General features: G+C 48.4%; 1 protein-coding gene across 1 annotated transcript in view; it reads left to right on the forward strand.

Annotated features, from left to right (window-relative positions):
• COL7A1 (collagen type VII alpha 1 chain) overlaps positions 1–18,251 on the forward strand; it is a 124,585-nt gene that overhangs the window by 38,580 nt on the left and 67,754 nt on the right. Inside the window, exons 25-38 of the mRNA XM_078872551.1 lie at positions 636–680; positions 2,309–2,377; positions 3,762–3,842; positions 4,297–4,332; positions 5,111–5,155; positions 7,039–7,107; positions 7,512–7,607; positions 9,263–9,289; positions 11,105–11,158; positions 13,870–13,941; positions 14,471–14,530; positions 14,647–14,682; positions 15,278–15,322; positions 16,188–16,223. Coding sequence (XP_078728677.1) covers positions 636–680; positions 2,309–2,377; positions 3,762–3,842; positions 4,297–4,332; positions 5,111–5,155; positions 7,039–7,107; positions 7,512–7,607; positions 9,263–9,289; positions 11,105–11,158; positions 13,870–13,941; positions 14,471–14,530; positions 14,647–14,682; positions 15,278–15,322; positions 16,188–16,223 — 771 coding nt within the window. The remainder of the gene's footprint in view (positions 1–635; positions 681–2,308; positions 2,378–3,761; positions 3,843–4,296; positions 4,333–5,110; positions 5,156–7,038; positions 7,108–7,511; positions 7,608–9,262; positions 9,290–11,104; positions 11,159–13,869; positions 13,942–14,470; positions 14,531–14,646; positions 14,683–15,277; positions 15,323–16,187; positions 16,224–18,251) is intronic.

Consider the following 18,251-nt stretch of genomic DNA (forward strand, 5'->3'; position numbering starts at 1 on the left):
GTGTTTGTGTGCATTTGTATGAATGTGTTTATGAATATCAGTGTATGTGTGTAGGCATGTTTAGGTATATGTATGTTATCTCAGTCAGGCTATCCATGGCACCTGGGTCTGTCCTGTGACCTCCTGCCAGTTAGCCTTCGACACTTCACATGGCCTCAAAATGCACCTAGCCTGACACAAGCGCCGTGGTGATGTCACCGCCACTTAGTGGCGAACGGCGGCTGTTGTTGCACTCGGGAGACAAAGGCGGCTTGGGCGTGGTGTTGGCCACCCACTCCCTCGTGTGCCGTGCCGGCCTTTATAGGTGCTCGCTAACAGCACTTGCCCCTACAGTCTGTTAAGGCTATACGGGGGATCTTTGTCTTTGTGTAAGTATATATAATGTAGGGAACAGTAGTGTAGTGGATAGCACACTGCACCTTGAACCAAGAGACTTGAGTTTGATTCCTGCTCATGACCAATAACAGTGGAGAATATTTGAATGGGTCCTGTGCCTCCCCTAGTACCTGGTGCATTGTGTAACCATCAGAGTGTGATGTCTTGGCCATCATAGGTGCTCTATAGCAGCACTTGCCCCAACTCACTGTTAAGGCTATATGGGGGATCTTTGTCTTTGTGTCTTTGTGAACCCACAGGGCAGGAGAGGTGCACAAGGGTCTCCAGGTCTACGAGGAGATATGGTACACAAACACTTACATACACACACACACTAACATACACACACAACACACACGACACAAATACTTACATACACTCACATACACCTACACATACTCACAACACACACTTACATACACACACTCACACACTAACAAACACTTACAAACACTCACAACACACACTCATATACACCTACATACACTCACAACACACACTCACAAACACTCACAACACACACTCACAACACACACTAATATACACACACATACACACTAACATACACACACATACACACACACTCACAACACTAACTCACATACACCTACATACACTTACACACTAACATACACACACATACACACACTAACATACACACACTCACAACACACTAACACACACAAACACTCACAACACACACTAACATACACACACTCACAACACACACTAACATACACCTACATACACTCACAACACACACTCACAAACACTCACAACACACACTCACAACACACACTGACATACACCTACATACATACAAACACTAACAAACACCTACACACACTCACAAACACACTAACAAACACTTACATAACTTGATTTGAAGCTTTCGTGACTGCAGGAATTAATCCTTGGTTCTTTCAGTAAAGTCACTTAGAAAGAAAATAAATTAAATAATAGAATACGACGTTTCGATTGCAACACAAGCAGTCGTCATCAGTGCCGGACGGGCAACACTGTCGTGGACATTACTGTGGGGGGAGGGTCAATGCCCATTGGCCTCTCCCCTCATGGCGTCTGTGACCACCACAGTGGCTAAACGGGGGCTCTGGACGGGTGCGAGGGGCTGGTAACCCCTCCACCTTCAATGAATTACCATGAGACTACGATATAAACACACTAATAAACACATACACACAAACATACAAACACTGACACACATACAAACACACACTCACAATTACAGTGGTACCCCGGAGATCGAACTTAATCCGTTCCAGAAGGCCATTCGAATACCGATTTGTTCGAACACCGACATTAATTGGTTCCAGACACAATAAATCTCTTATTATAAAGCAGTTTTACACGAAGTTTACAGTAATTACATGCATAAAATCATTGAACTTCACTTTACCTGTAGTAAGGAGAGTTGTTGGCTTGAGTGGAAGGTGGTGAGGAGGTGGTGGTGTTATTGTTTGGAAGGGGAGTCCCCTTTGTCTGAGCAAGCGTCATGCACGCTGGCCATACGCGTCTCAGCCGATTGCCCGTTCGACCTTAGAATTTCGTTCAGTTTCCGGGGCAAAAAATGTTCGGAAACTTCGTTCGAACACCGATTTGTTCGAGTTCTGGTGCGTTCGATCTCCGAGGTTCTACAGTACTCAAACTGTACATACACACGAACAAACTAACACACAGACACTCAGTTAAACGTAAAGTCGCACACTTATCATCTTACATACACACTCACACATGCGAAAAACATACATACACACGCTCGCACATACTCGCACACTTACATGCACTCAACACGCATACAAGCTACGAGTGCACTTGTGTAAACACTCCTCATCAGCCATGCTCAATCCACTGCTGGACGAACGCCTCGCTAGGACGTCGCCATCGCTCACGATCCTGTGCTCTGTGTGTGCAGGGACCCCCCGGCGAGCCCGGGGTCCCTGGCAGCGGGGGCGGTGGAGAGAAAGGGAAGAAAGGAGAGCGGGTGAGCACCTGGCTGCCCCGGCTGCCCCGGTTCCGAGCGACGCCGTGACGTCTCGACCTCATCCTCCTGGCGATCGCAACGTCCTTGCTTTGTGTCTCCGGTGCTCGGCTGCGTCTGCCAAACAAAAAAAATCACTAACGATGTCGAGTTCCAAAAGTCTCGTCACGGGGTTACACAGACTGCGATAGCTTTGTTCTAACTTGGTGCACTTGAATGCAAATTTCCGCTAAATCAACCACACGTGGTTTGGCCGGGACAGTTACAGTGGGTTCAAAAAGGCTGTGTCAGTGTACCAAAGCATATGCGAAAAACATTGGGATTTTGTTCATATGAAATATTTGCTGGCCTGAAAATTATTATGTGGACGATGGGCAGGACTACCTGAGCAATGGGCGGGGCTACCTGAGCAATGGGCGGGACTACCTGAGCAATGGGCGGGACTAACTGAGCAGTGGGCGGGGCTACCTGAGCAATGGACGGAGCTACCTGAGCAATGGGCGGGGCTACCTGAGAAATGGGCGGGGCTACATGAGCAATGGGCGGAGCTACCTGAGCAATGGGCGGGGCTACCTGAGCAATGGGCGGGGCTACCTGAGCAATGGGCGGGGAAACCTGAGCAGTGGGTGGGGCTACCTGAGCAGTGGGCGGGGCTACTTGAGCAATGGGCGGGGCTACCTGAGCAATGGGCGGAGCTACCTGAGCAATGGGCGGGGCTACCTGAGCAATGGGCGGGGCTACATGAGCAACGGGCGGGGCTACCTGAGCAATGGGCGGAGCTACCTGAGCAGTGGGCGGAGCTGGTTGGGTAGTGGGCAGGGTCACTTGAGCATTGAGTGGGGCTAGTGGTTTATGGGTGGGGCGATGTAAAAGTGGGCAGGGCTCATGGAGGTCGGGAGCCCCTCACCATGCGGCCTGGTTAAGCCTCCCAGAAATGTGGCAGAATTAATTATCGCACCTCTTCCTGATCCATATTTTACATTTACCTGTATCCGTCAATTCTATTGATGGCTTTATGAATGCTGCCGTGGTGTAGCGGTTAGAGAACTAGACTTGAAATCCAGAGGTCGCCGGTTCGATCTCTTGGCACGGTGGTTGAAACATTGTGTTCCTGTCTACCGAGCATCATAAACGGGGTTACCGCATTCGATCTACAGGTTACGTGCGGTCGGGTAAACTATGGGTATAGCCACCTCTTTCGAGATGCCCGGCCAGCTTGGAATAGTTGGATAAATTACCCACTCTAGAGGGGGCTGTATAGTGGAAGGCCCTTCCTCCAGCAGTGGCGTGAGCAAGTATTTGCAGGGCTGCGCCTTAACCTGGAATCGAGAGAGGCATGAGCTCCAAATGGCGGGAGGAGACTCACAGTGCTGTCACCTGTGTGCAGGGTTTGCCAGGCCAGGATGGGTTACCAGGACAACCTGGTCGCCCGGGCAACTCAGGTCCGCAGGGAACACAGGGCCCACAGGTAAAACCAAGTAACTGCCTCAATGCACTGTACATACAGTGCACACATACGGCTCACACACGTGTAATCTATCTTTTAAATCTTGTATTTGTTGTCTTATGAATCCCCCACCCTCCTGCACACCTGTGAAAAAGAGCTTTGTGGCTCATCGGATTTTTCTCCAGAATAAATAAAGATTCTGGATAAATCTGTGTCCTCTCTCGGTGTGCCGTTGTGATGTCTGTCTGCTTGTATGTCTGTCTATAGTTTTCTAGTTAGATTTTTGTTGCTATTTCTTTTATACCTGATGATGATTGCTTGTGTTGCAATCGAAATGTCGTAATATGTTATTTTAATTTATTATTTTATTTTTAGACGTGACTTAACCGAAAAGAACCAAAGAATAATTCTGGATAAATGCTTTTATTACACTTACCAATATGACGTATTCGTATTGTGTGCCTCATCTTTTTAGGGGGTGCAGGGACCAGCCGGCCAACCAGGTGAACCCGTGAGTATCGCACGACCTTAGCGGTGGGCAGGGAGGGCAGCCGCCCAGACGGCAAAGCTGCGAGGGGGGTGCCAAAAATGTCAGAGGGCCATGAGAAAAATGTGCACACATTGGGAAGATAGGGACAGAGACACATAAACAGAAAATTAGGCACAGAAACATAGCGGAACCAACTAAAGATACACAGCGAGACAGATACAGTGAAACAGAGAGACACACAACAACAGCCTCCATTCGCCGCTAAGTGACGGGGACGTCTCCACGGTGCTTGTGCCAGGCCAGGTGCCCGTTTAGCCCCCTCTATCCGACCAAACAGAAGCTGCTTGGGCATACGGTGGCTGCACACCGAGCACGTAGATATAGATGTGCACAGACAAGCAAAAGCAAGAAATACAGAGACACAAACTAAGGGAAAGCCGACACGAAAACACGTAGAGACAGTCTCGGTGCTGAGAACGCTGTAAGTGGCAGTCCCTGAGACTGCTTTGTTTTGCTAAGAATGCGAGAGTCGCAGTTTTGAGATGTATTTGTTTCTTTTGGAATGGGAAATAGCAGCGAAACCGTGGTCGATATTATTCTTGGATATTGTACATTGTGTAAATAATGTTTGTTATTTATAGACAGGTCTTGTTGAATTTATTTTTCTTTAGTTGCATTCATTTCTCCAGTCGCCCCTGGGCTACTGTGCTTATGTTTGTTGATTTATTTCAGTGTCAACGTAGGTGATGCAAATTCAAACAGACGGGAGTAACAAATCCTCTTGTGAAACTCCTTCTAGGGCCGCTCGGGTCTGAACGGCCTCATGGGAAGCAAGGGAGTGAAGGTGAGCCATCTTCCTCGGCACTGTGCGTGTGTGTGTGGCTGTACCTCGATCGTGCTTCATACCCTGGACGTGTGCTGTACTGGGGTCATGTTTATATTGCTTGTTGCTGTACCGTGACTGATGTGTACTATGCTGTCCACGCTGTATCGCACGTGCTGTCCTGTGATTTGGTGCTGCACTCCACTGCAATGCTGCTGGTATAAACACAACTCTGGCTGTCGCCTGATGATGCTAGTTGTAATTACTGTCGAAACGTCGTACTCGAATTGTAAATGTTGTGGGTTTACTCTCCAACACACCGGTGTGCTGTACTTGTAACGAATTGGCATGTGTTGTTTATGTGACACACCTTACTAATTGGTTGTGTCGGGTGGTGGCAGGTTTAACGAAACATTTATATTTCGGCGATCTAACCCAAAAAAAACCCCTCTATTATCGATAAAGCATTATTTGGTGATGCTGTTGCTGCCGGGATATTCAAAGCGCTGTCTTCAACTCTCATCCACGCTTCCTCTCCGGCCCTCGCCATGCGCTGTGAGGAAGAGCCATTGCCTAAAGTGTCACCTAATTCTAACTGCTCTTATATTTCTTTCACTTGCACACTTCTTTATCTGTCCTACTTTGTCTTGTGAAGGCAGTGCTCCTGAAGGAGCCTACTGGTGGGAGCGGTAGGCAAACCGAACTTCAACGGAGGAGAAACAGCAAAACGACACAAACTCTCGGCTGAAGCTCTCTCGTCATTGACATTGACGTCTAGCTCCTGATCAAATTGCCATACGCAGGAATAGAATAGGGGTAGGCTGCACATTTATACGCCTTGAACTGTGCACTGATTTTCAAAGCTAAGAAGTATATAAAAAAACAGTATTTTCTAAATTTGTACAAAGCAGTAGGGTTAGCTTTGAACATCGGTCTGCGGTGAAATGTATTTGAGTCACTTAAATCAGTAGGGTTGGCACGTATGCTGTACTGTGGGTGCTACAGCAGTACTTGCTGTCCTGTGAGTGAGATTGCATCGTAGCTGCATGCTGTACAGGACTGTGGCCACGTGCTGTACTGTCCTTTTCCGTACTGCATTTTCTATACTGTGAGTGCTGGACTGTGTGTTGTACTGTTTATGATGTACTTTGCATGGAGTACTATGGTCTGCACTATGTGCGCTGTACTGTGTGGTATACTGTCTGCTGTACTGCGTATGCTGCATTGTATGTGCTGCAACGTGTGCCGTGGTACTGTGTGTGCTGTTGTGGCCATGCACTGTATTGCGTGTCGTGTACTAGTGATTGATTTCCGTACCGTGTGTGCTGTACCGTGTGTTGTGCTGTGTGTGCGTGCCTAACCCCTGACCCCTGACCCAACCCCCTTGGCAGGATGGAATTCTCTCCCCCAGCTGCTTTAGAGGAGGGGGGGGGGCGGGCGCAAACGGTCGGACTTTATGCGAGCGCACGCGGTCACGATTACCCCGAGTGGCGCGTGCCGCTGATTTGTGGTGACGGTTGCCCCAGATGCGGCTGATTGTGGCCCAGGTTTAGTCAATTACGCCGCAATGAGGAATGTACCCGCAGCGGAGAGATTTAGAAATTCCGTGACGGATCAGCGCAGATCTGACCCTGAGTTATGATAAATAATGCAGCGCATTCGAGTCGACGTGTTATCCGTATAAAATGGGTAACTCACCAATTTCTAAATTTCGAATGGTTTCTGGGCAGTGGCCCCTGCCAGTGTCGTGTGCTGCGATTAACGCATCAGCTTCACGGCAGCGTGCTGATCATGAGCGTGATTAAATAGAATCCGTGTTGCTTATTTTACTCTGGATTACAACTGTGATTTGAATTTCAACCGTGCCGCCTCTCACCTCTTCCTTGTTTACTTACTTACCACAGGGGGAACCGGGCCCTGTGGTGGATGGATCCGGAGGGATTCCTGGTCGGAAAGGGGAGCCAGGCCCAATGGTGAGCAATCGTTTCGCACCCCACCCCCCCCCGATGGCACCGTCCCTGTTGCATCAGAAGCAAGTTTTATAAACGTCCTGCGTCGGTCCCATACGAAGTTCATTCCAACATCGGGATAGCCCCCATACATATAACGCGTTGACTGAGGCTGAACGTAGGGGGCGAGTGGGCTCAACCTGCTGGGGGCCCAGTGGCGCGCACACAGCTAAATGTTTGGCAGGGGGAAGGGAGTTTCGCGGGGCGGCACAAGAGAGCGAGCGGTCTCCAGCTGTGCCAAGGTTGCCAAGCTACAGCCAACTTTGTGCCTGGAGTGGTCTTTTACGTTTTTTGTAGTTGAACGGTTTGACACACTTCCGTCTTAAACCTAGCATGACCTTGACCCGACTCCGTTCCCCCCGTGTCAGGGCCTCCCTGGGTCCCCCGGATCGCCTGGCCTCAGAGGAGACTCCGGCCCTCCGGGTATGCCCGGCGCACCGGGAACGGCAGGCATGTCCATCAAGGTGGGCGAGCACGAGCGTAAAGTGCAGACACGTGCACGTGTACACGCGCACGCGAACGCACGCACGCGCATGTGAACACGCGCACGCGAACACAAGTCACGCGCGCACAGATACTGCGCAAACGAACGCATATGCGCACATACAAGGCGTACCCTCTCGCACGTGTGCACAGATGTTGCACACACGCATGCGTGCACACACACGTTCACATACATGTGCTCAGACGTGTTCACGAAGACGTACGTGGATGTACACACCACGTGCATGCACTCATATTCACGAGCACGTACACAAACGTATGCGTGAGCACAAACAAGCTCGCAGGTGCACGAACACGTACGTACGGACAAGTATTCACGCAAATACGCGATTTTGGCTATCCGCTAATCGCATCTGGAACTCTGCATCGAGAGAGAGAGAGAGAAAGTGATCAGAGTTATTCGTTATATATTTATGGTAATTTATTAAAAAGAGCCCATTATCATTATCCGCGGAATCTGCTATTCACGAGCATCTCCGGAACATATCCCTCACGAATAACGAAGGAATACTGTATGCGAGGCATGCATGCACACGGACACATGCACACGTAAACCTGCAGAATCGCGCATCCACACACACACGCGTGCCTGCAGACATCGCTTTGGCCACTCACCATATTTGCGACACCTGTACTCCAAGGCAAATCTCTACGTACGACAGGGATTGATGCAAATTGAATTGTACTTGCGTTCACCTGAAGCCGTGTGTAGCGCATGTTGTGATTCGTAATACATTTCTTGGTAAGGTCACGTAAGTAAAAATGTGTGTCGGATACCGTCTTCCACCCGACACGGCCAATTGATGAAGTTGTCACGTGATGAACAAGTGTGCTAACGTGTTGCTGCTACAGCAGCACCACCGGTTGTGTTGCCGAAGAGCGATCGGCATGCGTGCTTAACACATGGGTGCGGACGTTTTGCTGGTCGTCACGAAGGAGAGTGTATGACACGCTTTTTACTTGTGCGATTTGACTGGAAAAAAATCAATTGTGAGTCGTAATATCAGTCGAGAAAGCCTGCTCCATGTTAAAAGAGAATGTTGTATTTGGCGTGAACCGCAAGTGCTTTAATATAACAGGGACTCTTCTATTTACGAGCATTCGACTTATGAACTGTCAGAGATACGAACAAACCTGGTCCGTATGTCCAGTTGCCTGTTCGGACTGAGAGTCGAAAATTCAACAGCCTCGCAATACATGGCGGCGGTGGCATCTACATCTGCAGAACGTGAAGAACCAGAGGCATCTACATCTACAGGAGATGATACAAATTTTAAAGCCATTCCCCGTGTTTAATGTACATGCCGTACAACACGTTTGGAATCGACAGGAGTAAAGTTGGACTTACGAACAAATCGACTTACGGACATATCTCCGGAACCTAACTCGTTCGTAAGTAGAGGAGTTCCTGTATAATACCAGTGTTTAAAATAAAATAAAAACCGCGATCTACAAAGATTTGCATGCTTCCTTACTTCTAGAGGGGCTCTCGCGAGCTCCGTCTCGTGGAGAAACCGTTCTGGCAACAGTGCCGTTGGCAAGTCATCGCAGGGCTGCGCCTTGATCTGCTTTGCGTCCCTCGTTCATGACAGCGTGTGCTTGATGTGTTTTCCAGGGAAGCAAGGGCGAGATGGGCGAGAGGGTAACGATCATGTTTCATTTATTTATTTCTCCTTGAAAAAAAACACGAACGAACGTTGTGATATTTACGATGTCCGTGCTCACAGACGCATCCGTGTAGGATCACTGTCAGTGGTGGGACGAGTCTGTTTGCAGTGAACGCAGCGCCGCAGTAATCAATTCTGTCAGGCAGCACCAGTTTCGTTCCCAGTATCATCAAGTCTTTGAAGATGAAAATGGGCCAAACATCCCAAAATTTTACGATCTTTCTGACAATTACCTTTGCAACGCAAGCGAGGGTTTTCGGATAAACAAATTATAATTCGGACTTATTCTGCGAGGCTAACTGTTGGTGCAAAATACGACTTTGACTTTTTGGCTCTTTATTTTTTATATCCCTTTATCAATCCACCACTAGTTGAAGGCCTCCCCATGTCATATCCATCATAGTGGTTGGTTGGCCATAATTCACCACGCTGGTCAGTGCGGATTACTGCACGGGGAGGCCCGGGACCATTTCAGATGACGCTCGCCACTGCTGTTAACCGTGGCCGGGAATCAATCTCAGGTCACCGAGTGCATAGCATGGTGCGCTAACCACTGCACTACTGCTCCACCCCTGCATAGGAATATAAATGTGTCGGTTCATAGTGTAGCACGCGAACCACTGTGCCATCATGCCATCATCATTGTCGGCCATGATTGATCCCCTGGTGAATGACGGCCTCCCCAAGCCATCGCCATCCCACATGGTCCTTGGATGCAACAACAATCCACCTTGCTCCTGTGCACAATCCAATTTCATGACTCCATCTCCACGGCGATGTACGTCCTCTTCGGTTAAATCCCTCCTCGGACCGCACCTATACTCTTGTTTAATTTTTACTTGATTTGACAAATCACCGTGACGTGCTAGTGCCCACTGGTGCATGGTGTGGTGTTGAGGGCTAAATTGGTGAGCGCCTGGTGAGCTGTGGCAAGAGGCGGTGTGATTGACAGGCCAGTGGAGGAGGGGGGGCACAGTCATTAGTGAGCGGCGATGAACCACAGGCTAGGTCCGCATCTGGGAAGTGTAACCGCGGCATACAAACGCTCGACCTGATTCCTTTTACACCCCTGTGTGTGTATGTGTGGGTAAGTGTGTGTGTGGGTGTACACTGGTTAGTGGGGAGTGGTAGTGTAGCGGTCAGCGCATTCCACTATGAACCCAGCGACCCGAGTTCGATTCCTGCTAACGCTCACGGCCAACACCAGTGACGATTATCTGAACTGGTTCCGGGCCTCCCCGAGGTCGACTCAACCTCAAATGAGTACCTGGTGCTGTGTGTAAAAACATCACCACTGGGGAGACAAAGGCGGCCAGGCGTGGTGCTGGCCACCCACCCTCTCGTGTGTGGCGTGCCAGCCTTCATAGGTGCTCGCTAACAGCACTCGTCCCAAAAGTGCATTAAAGGCTATATGGGGGATATTTGTCTTTGTGGATGTGAGTGTGTTCGTGGGGCTAGTGGTAGGGTAGTGGTTAGTCCACCACGCTACAAACCCACTTACGACCAATAACGGTGCCACATATTTGAACCTGGTCCTGGGCTTTCCCTAGGTCGACTCAGCTTTAAATTAGTGCCTCGTGTGGTGTGAAAACATCAGCACTTGGAAGACAAAGGTGGATAGACATGGTGCTGCACCACCCGCCCCCCTCACGTGCCGTGCTGGACTTAATAGGTGCTCGATAAAAGCACCTGCCCCAACAGTCTGTGTGGCTGTATGTGTGCATGTTGAACTTTTTTCGCACCGTACGTGGAGCGGGTGACCTGTGTCTGTGCTGCGAATGTCTTCACAGGGCCCTGCAGGATCGGCGGCAGAGTTCGGAGAGAAGGGAGAGCCAGGACTGCCCGTGCGTTCTCCTGCACGCAACGCTCACACACAGACGCACGCGTGTACTCGTATACTGACGTATTCACTGATATATCCTGACGAACGCGTTGGTAAACAAAACAGTGCGTTAGTGCGTCGGCAGTGGCGCACGAACCACAGGTAACAAAATCGCCACACTTTCATCAACAACACAGCCCGTAAAATGATTACAATATATCACAGACGACGTTTTGGGCGACGGTTTTTCTTCATCTGGTAATGCAGAAGGGCCGTTGCTCAAAACTGATTTTTTTTTCCTTTGCAGGCCAGCGATACCTGTAGCCAAAATCACCTTGAATGCATCCGATATTGTCACAAAGGAAGCTGAGCAGGCTTTGACCCTGGTTAGTACTCGGATGAGAGGCTGCCAGGTATTACCTGGCATTACCTACAGGGGTGCCAGGAGATAGCAGTGCAGGGATGGATTGTTGTTTCCATCTGTGGAGAGTCTCCGGCTGCTCCGGTTTATCCCACACGAAGTCAAAATTTCACGAATGAAATTGTCCGAACCTCCTGCGCCCCGATGCGTGGTGGTGATTCGATTCCTTGATCCGTTCTCATTTCCATCGGTTCATTTCTCTCGTTTGTTCAATTGAATTCACACCCATTAGCCCGGAATTAAAACAAAAACATTAGCTCTACATTTAAACACTGTAAACTAAAAGCACTCAACTCTCACCCACAAGATTCGATAATGTGTATCGTCAGTGTCAATTGCTTATCGATACATCGAAGCTTCGTTTGTCATGCCAACCAAACATGGGTTTTCAATCTCCACAGCGCCTCGAAAATGCACGTGTGTAGAAATTAATGAGGGCACGGTGCCGGCGTAATGAGGGCGCACACCCAATAGGCGGCCCTCGCAACAGGAAATGCTTCAGGCGTCTCTGTGATTTCCCTTCATCTCCCGCTTTAACGGAGTACGCCGACTGATTTTGGAGGCATTTCTGAACTATATCTCCATATATATAGAAGGCAAAGTTGTGATTATGTGTGTCTGTTCAAAATGTTTAGCGTACTTTCCCGACATGCAACACACTTGAAATTTGTCATGTGGGTACTTGCCACTGTACACCATGCAAAAATTATAAAAATACACTTTTATTTTGTTTGGAGTGGGGGGGGCTCAATAATGCATATATTTTTTGCACGGCAAGTGAGCTGTGACGTCAAATCTGTCACGTGACCCGCGCATGTGGAAGCGTCACGCATTGTAGTGTAGTCGTTAGTGCACTGCGCTACGAACCCGGCGACCCGAGTTCGATTCCCGCTCACGGCCACCACCGGTGACGATTATTTGAGCCGGTTTTGAGCCTCCCCTAGGTCGACTCAGCCGCAAACGAGTAACTGCTGTGGTGTGTGAACATCGCCACTGGGGAGACAAAGGCGGCCGGGCGTGGTGGATCCATGTCCCGGGCGAAGCCGGGTAGTACAGCTAGTAATGCATATGTTACAGGCCTTGTTCAATCCACTGCTGGATGATGCCCCCCTCCCCCCACTCCCCCCACTTTGTGTCAGTCACGGGGGTTGTTTGACCATACTTTACCACCGTGACAGGGCATGTCAATGTCGAGCGTGGCTGGCCAGCGTAACTGGTTTTACTGCAATGGACAGTAAAAGCATCGGTCGAATGTAAAACCAACATTGCCTTTAGGTGTTTCTTGTTTTTATCGGACAACCTTCTGTTAGGGTGGGGGGGGGTTCGGCTGATTGGGAACATCTGTGAAAAAAGAGCTTCACAGCTCATCGGATTCCTCCAGTGTAAATTAAGATTCTGATTCTGAGGTGTGTCCAATCAGGCTGGGGGCGAATTGGGTAATCAAGTTAACTACCTCGCCTGGTATACAGGAGATCGTGGGTTCGATCCCGACCCTGACGATGCCTGTATATTTGGAGTCTGCGTGTTCTTCCCATGGTCACGTAGATTTTTCTCCGGGTCCTCCGGTTTTTCCCCTCCACATTTAGAATCGACTTGCGCTGAGAGTGTTTGGGTGCTCTAAATGTCCACGTGATGATGAGCCACTTCGTTGATCTTTAATTTGTGGTCAGGTCGCTTCTGAAAAAGAGCTATTTAGCTCTGCGGGTCTTACCTGGTAAAGTAAATTCGTTTAAATTGTTGCCTGCTGAGTGGAAGAGGGACATGCGCTGTGCCACCAGAGTGTGCCTGGGTAATTTTCTTGGTTACTACAAATATACGAGGGGGGAAGGGGTGGGGGGGAGATTGTTCCACTTGCATTGTCCCTCGGCCCTGGCCAATCGCCTGAGCTCTTAACCTGGGACGCTGCCTGTGATGGCGTTGATGGACTAGGGTGGCTGTCTTGAGTCGCCCTCTTTTGTGAACGCTCAAGAACGAGGCTGATGCGCCAGCATCTGGACAAATAGCCTCACTGCTTGTTCACTGCTTACCGAGTTTTGCACCCTTTTACAATCACGCTGGTCAGTATGGGGCGGTTGGGCAGGACGGACAAGTTCATACATTACACTGGCCACTGGTTGTTAACCGTGGCCAGGAATTGAACTAAGGTGGCCAGGTTTATCGTGCGACGCGCTAACCCCTGCATCACCGCTTACGAATTGCCGCAGTCCTTAGATATAGGCCTCTTGTATTATTTATTTTTGGTTCACCGACCTTGCCCCTGTTTGTCTCCCCGCCGCCACCCCTCCTCCTCCTCGCCGGACACCCCTCACCAGGGCAAGCAGGGTTTGCCTGGGACCATTGGGCCTCTCGGGCCCCCCGGCGTTCCTGGGGCCCATGGAGACAAGGTATTCTCTCCCCTGCCAACTCTCTCCCACGACTGTCAGTGACCCTCCTAGAAGGCAGTTCTTAGCTGGTGGATGTCACAAGAAACTGTGTCGCCCATAAAGACAAATTGCTCTTTTACCGTGTGGGAAGAGCTCGCGATGTCACTGCGGTTTGACTGCTGGCGTAACACACGAAGGAATCGTCAATGGTATTTCGCGCGTGCGAATTTCATCATGTGATGCGATTAAGTATCCAGAATTCTAGCGCAGCAGTGCATCCTCTCATGGCCTGTGGAATGAGATATCACAGAACTACTGCAGAGATGTCTTCAAGTTGGATACCTTCAAGTGGACTGTGGGCCTTTCAGACTAATTCATTTATCTGAGCAAGAAAATGTTGTATCAGTCTTGATCTTTTGACCAAAACACCCCACGACAGCACATACGATATAAACATATCAATATTTTTACGAATTTTATCCATGGTAACATGATCAAGTGTGTGGCTTTTTTTTTGACCCCTGACCCTGTGCTTTGACTCCTGCTACAGGGGGATGCTGGACTGGGTTTGCCAGGGCAACCAGGAAAGCCGGGAGATCCTGGCGAGCAGGTCTGTGCACAGTCCCTGAAATGCTTCAAAGTGAAGGCTAACATTTGGAATATCGCAAGGGTTCTGACGTTTGCAAATTAATCTTCTCTGTCTTATTGAGGTTTTTGTTGTTGCAGGGCTTTCGTGGGCCTCCCGGAGCTATAGGGCCAAAGGTGAGAATCAGCAATTGAATTGTGGATCTTTCAGGAGGCATGTGACCCCACAAGAGTTTTGTTTGTCTTAGTTTGTTGCTATGTTGTTGTTTTGCCTTTGTACTTTGACCGTTAATTACCTTTGTGTAGTTGTGAGGTGGATCTATAAATGTCCCAGTTTAACGCGTAGGCTTTCGCGACCAACATTATCTATAACAGAGTTGTTTTGGGTTAGTTTGTTCGTTCGTTTTTTAGTCCGTGTAAATATTACGAATAAATATCACGCGATCGAAGCCAAAAAAACCTCTATTATAGAGAAACGTCCCCAATGGAGGGGGACAGTCCTCAAATATGAAGATTTTTAAATGGGGCGCTACACATATTTTCTCTGGCAATTATTTGGGATCTCATACTGTAGGTCTGCGATCACCCCCAGCGCATCTCTCCAGCCCCATCCCCCACATCTGAACGCTGTTTCTAGATGATGATTGGTCCAAGTATTGGACTGAGTCACGATGTCATGGGCATGGAAGAGGAGGATGGCATTTGTCCTCAGCAGAGGGAGTGTGTATGTGTGTATCTATACGCGTGTGTGTGTGTGTGTTAATTCTTGCAGGGTGATCCTGGGCCAGTCGGGCCAGTGGGCTCAAAAGGGGACAGAGTAAGGATTATGCATTCACTTACAGTGATTGTATACACTACAACAACACCAACAACACCCGCCATTCACCTCTAGAGTGGCGGTGACGTCTCCACAGTACCTGTGCCAGGCCAGATGCAATTTGAGGCCACTTTAAGTGTCAAACGCTTGCTGACAGGAGGTCACGGGACAAACCCAGGTGCCATGGGTTGATTGACTGAGATGACTGGCAGATGCATCCCCTGTGCCCCCAACTGTGCCAACTAGTTGTGTTTTAGCCGCCTGGCGCTCCGCTCGTTGTTGTGAGCGTCACTCTTCTGCTCTCCGTTATTGTTGGAGGGCGACTGCCTCCAACTGCCTAGTAGCATCATTCATGAGCCTCCTCCATTGTATATACAAAGACAAAGATCCCCCAGATAGTCTTAACTTACTGTTGGGGCAAGTGCTATTAGCTAGCACCTATGCCGGCACAGCACACGAGGGGGTGGGTGGCCAGCATCACTCCCGGCCGCCTTTGTCTCCCTAGTGGCGATATTTACACACCGCACAAAGTACTCATTTGAGGCTGAATCCACCTAGAGGAGGCACAGGATCGGTTCTGATAATCGTAACTTGTGTTGGTCATGAGCGGGAATCGAACTCGGGCCACCGGATTCGTAGCGCAGCGCGCTAACTGCTGCACTACCGCTAACCCTACACTCGCGCACACACACCCACGAACAAATATCACGTTGGCTGTAGCCCTTCAACACTCGGAGGTTGCCAACTCCACACACACTCGCAGATCACACGAGATTCATGTTGGCTGTAACTCTGTTTTCACCACCGAGGTTGCCCGCGCGACACACATGTGCTGATGAGGTTGCGTGTCCTTGCTGTGTTGCAGGGAGAGAGGGGAGTCATGGGTCCTCCTGGCGACAAGGTAAACCTCTTGTCCTGTCAGCGTTAGTCTCCGTGCCGATCTAACGACCCTATTTTATATATATTTTTTGAAATCTTAGGCAGGCAATGATTTGCAGATTGAGCAATGTGAGGAATTGTTTTGGTTAATGCTCACGATTCGATTTGAGAATCTGTTAATTAATTTTATTATTTCCCTTCTACGTGACTTTACCGAAAAAAACAAGAATATGAATCCCTGCAGTCACGAAAGCTTTAAATCGAAATTTAGTTTTCTCTGTTTTTCCGTCTCCTTTGTATTGTTTATTTTGTTCCTTCTGCCACGTTTGTACAGTTTCAGTCACTCTATCGGCAGAAATGTAACGTCGGTGTAAATCAGTGGTTCTCAACCGGGGGTACGCAGACCCCTGGCAATGTCCCTGGGGTTACGTGAGGTGATTTATAAATTTGTGAAATTATATCATACGTGAGAGTCATTGGTGAATAATTAAGTATGAATCTGCCAATATAAAATAACTCCGATAAATGTAAATTCATGTGGTAGCCTAGAACGGTATAAAAGACCTTTTAAAACTAAATTATTATGAACAATGCGGTTTCAAAGAGTAACCAGCGAGCGTGAACAAATAACGTCACGCATGCAGAGCGTCCATTGAAATGTTTTTTAATCGCGTGCAGTTACTAGCTCGTTAGGATACCTCACAAAATCGACAATTGGTTAAAATATTGATGTTCATTATTCATACATTTATTTTTCAGAACCATGTTGGGTCAGGCAAGGGGGTGTTACCCGGTTGAAACAAAGTTCAGCAAGGGGTACAGTCAGTGACGGATTAAGCTAGTGCGGGGCCTGTAGCATATATTATAAAGGGGCCCTAAATAAAAAAAAAGCATAAATATTAAAACACACATTTTTAACTTGCACAGTAAAGTAATTGTATTTTTTTCATTTGCTATACAGCCAGAAAATACGACAAATCGCTAACCTTAAACACCCATTCGTTCATAAAAGTTTAAGGCAGTATAGTACTATAGTAATAGAGCAATTGCAGAATCACTGAACCGGAATTGATAGCTTGAAAGCATTTAGCGTGGGGTCCTTGAAAGTGCGGGGCCCGTAGCATATGTAGCTACTTTTGCTACTGGGATCATCCGGCACTAGGTACAGTCGCCACACAAGGTTGAGAACCACTGGCGTATATAATTAATATAATGTTCATCTCATTTTCACAAATTGTAAATCGATTCTCACATACATGATTCGATGCGTGCATATTGAAGGTAAGGACTGATCTGATTCGACGGATACTTGCGGCGTTACGTGCCTTATGATTGTGCCATCAATGTCAAGATGTGAAATTAGGAAATCTCCATTGGCAGAAAGCAGTGTCACCGTCACCCCGTGTTTTGATAATGGCCTGTGGATGGTGACATTACAGAACTACCTCTGAGGTAATTATCAATTACCTCTTATCCACACTAGGGGGGGAGCCACCTCATGCCCTGTGCCCCGAGATGTTCTTCAAATGGCAATCAAACTGACGAATAAAAAGACTAATCTTCTTGGTTCTTTCGGTAAAGTCATGTAAAATAATAAAAATAAAACATAATAAAATAATTCTCACGACGTTTCGGCCACAATGCAGGCAGCCGTCCTCAGGTGAAGAATGAAACACCACCAAGCTTGGAGCGTATATTTAAGCTGGGTTGGAGGGGGGAAGAAGAGCGCCTTGACAAAATAATGTGCATATTACTTCCCTTCTACGTGACTTTACCGAAAGAACCAAGAAGATGAATCCCTGCAGTCACGAAAGCTTTAAATCGAAAAAGAATAAAAAGACCTCGGTAGCCATACAATTCCAAAGCAAGTGAAACAATCTAAATGAACTCATCTCGGTTTCTCTACCCTCTTTGCGTTGAACAAGGGACAATGTCTGAATCATCCGCCTGCGCTATAGTTTACATTATACGGCAGTGTCAATGGTGAATTGACATTGGCCATGATCACTCCACTGCTGGATGAAGAACTCCCCAAGCCGTCACCATCGCG

The sequence above is a fragment of the Lampetra fluviatilis genome, chromosome 34 (genome assembly GCF_964198595.1).
Source record: "Lampetra fluviatilis chromosome 34, kcLamFluv1.1, whole genome shotgun sequence".
NCBI lineage: Eukaryota > Metazoa > Chordata > Hyperoartia > Petromyzontiformes > Petromyzontidae > Lampetra > Lampetra fluviatilis.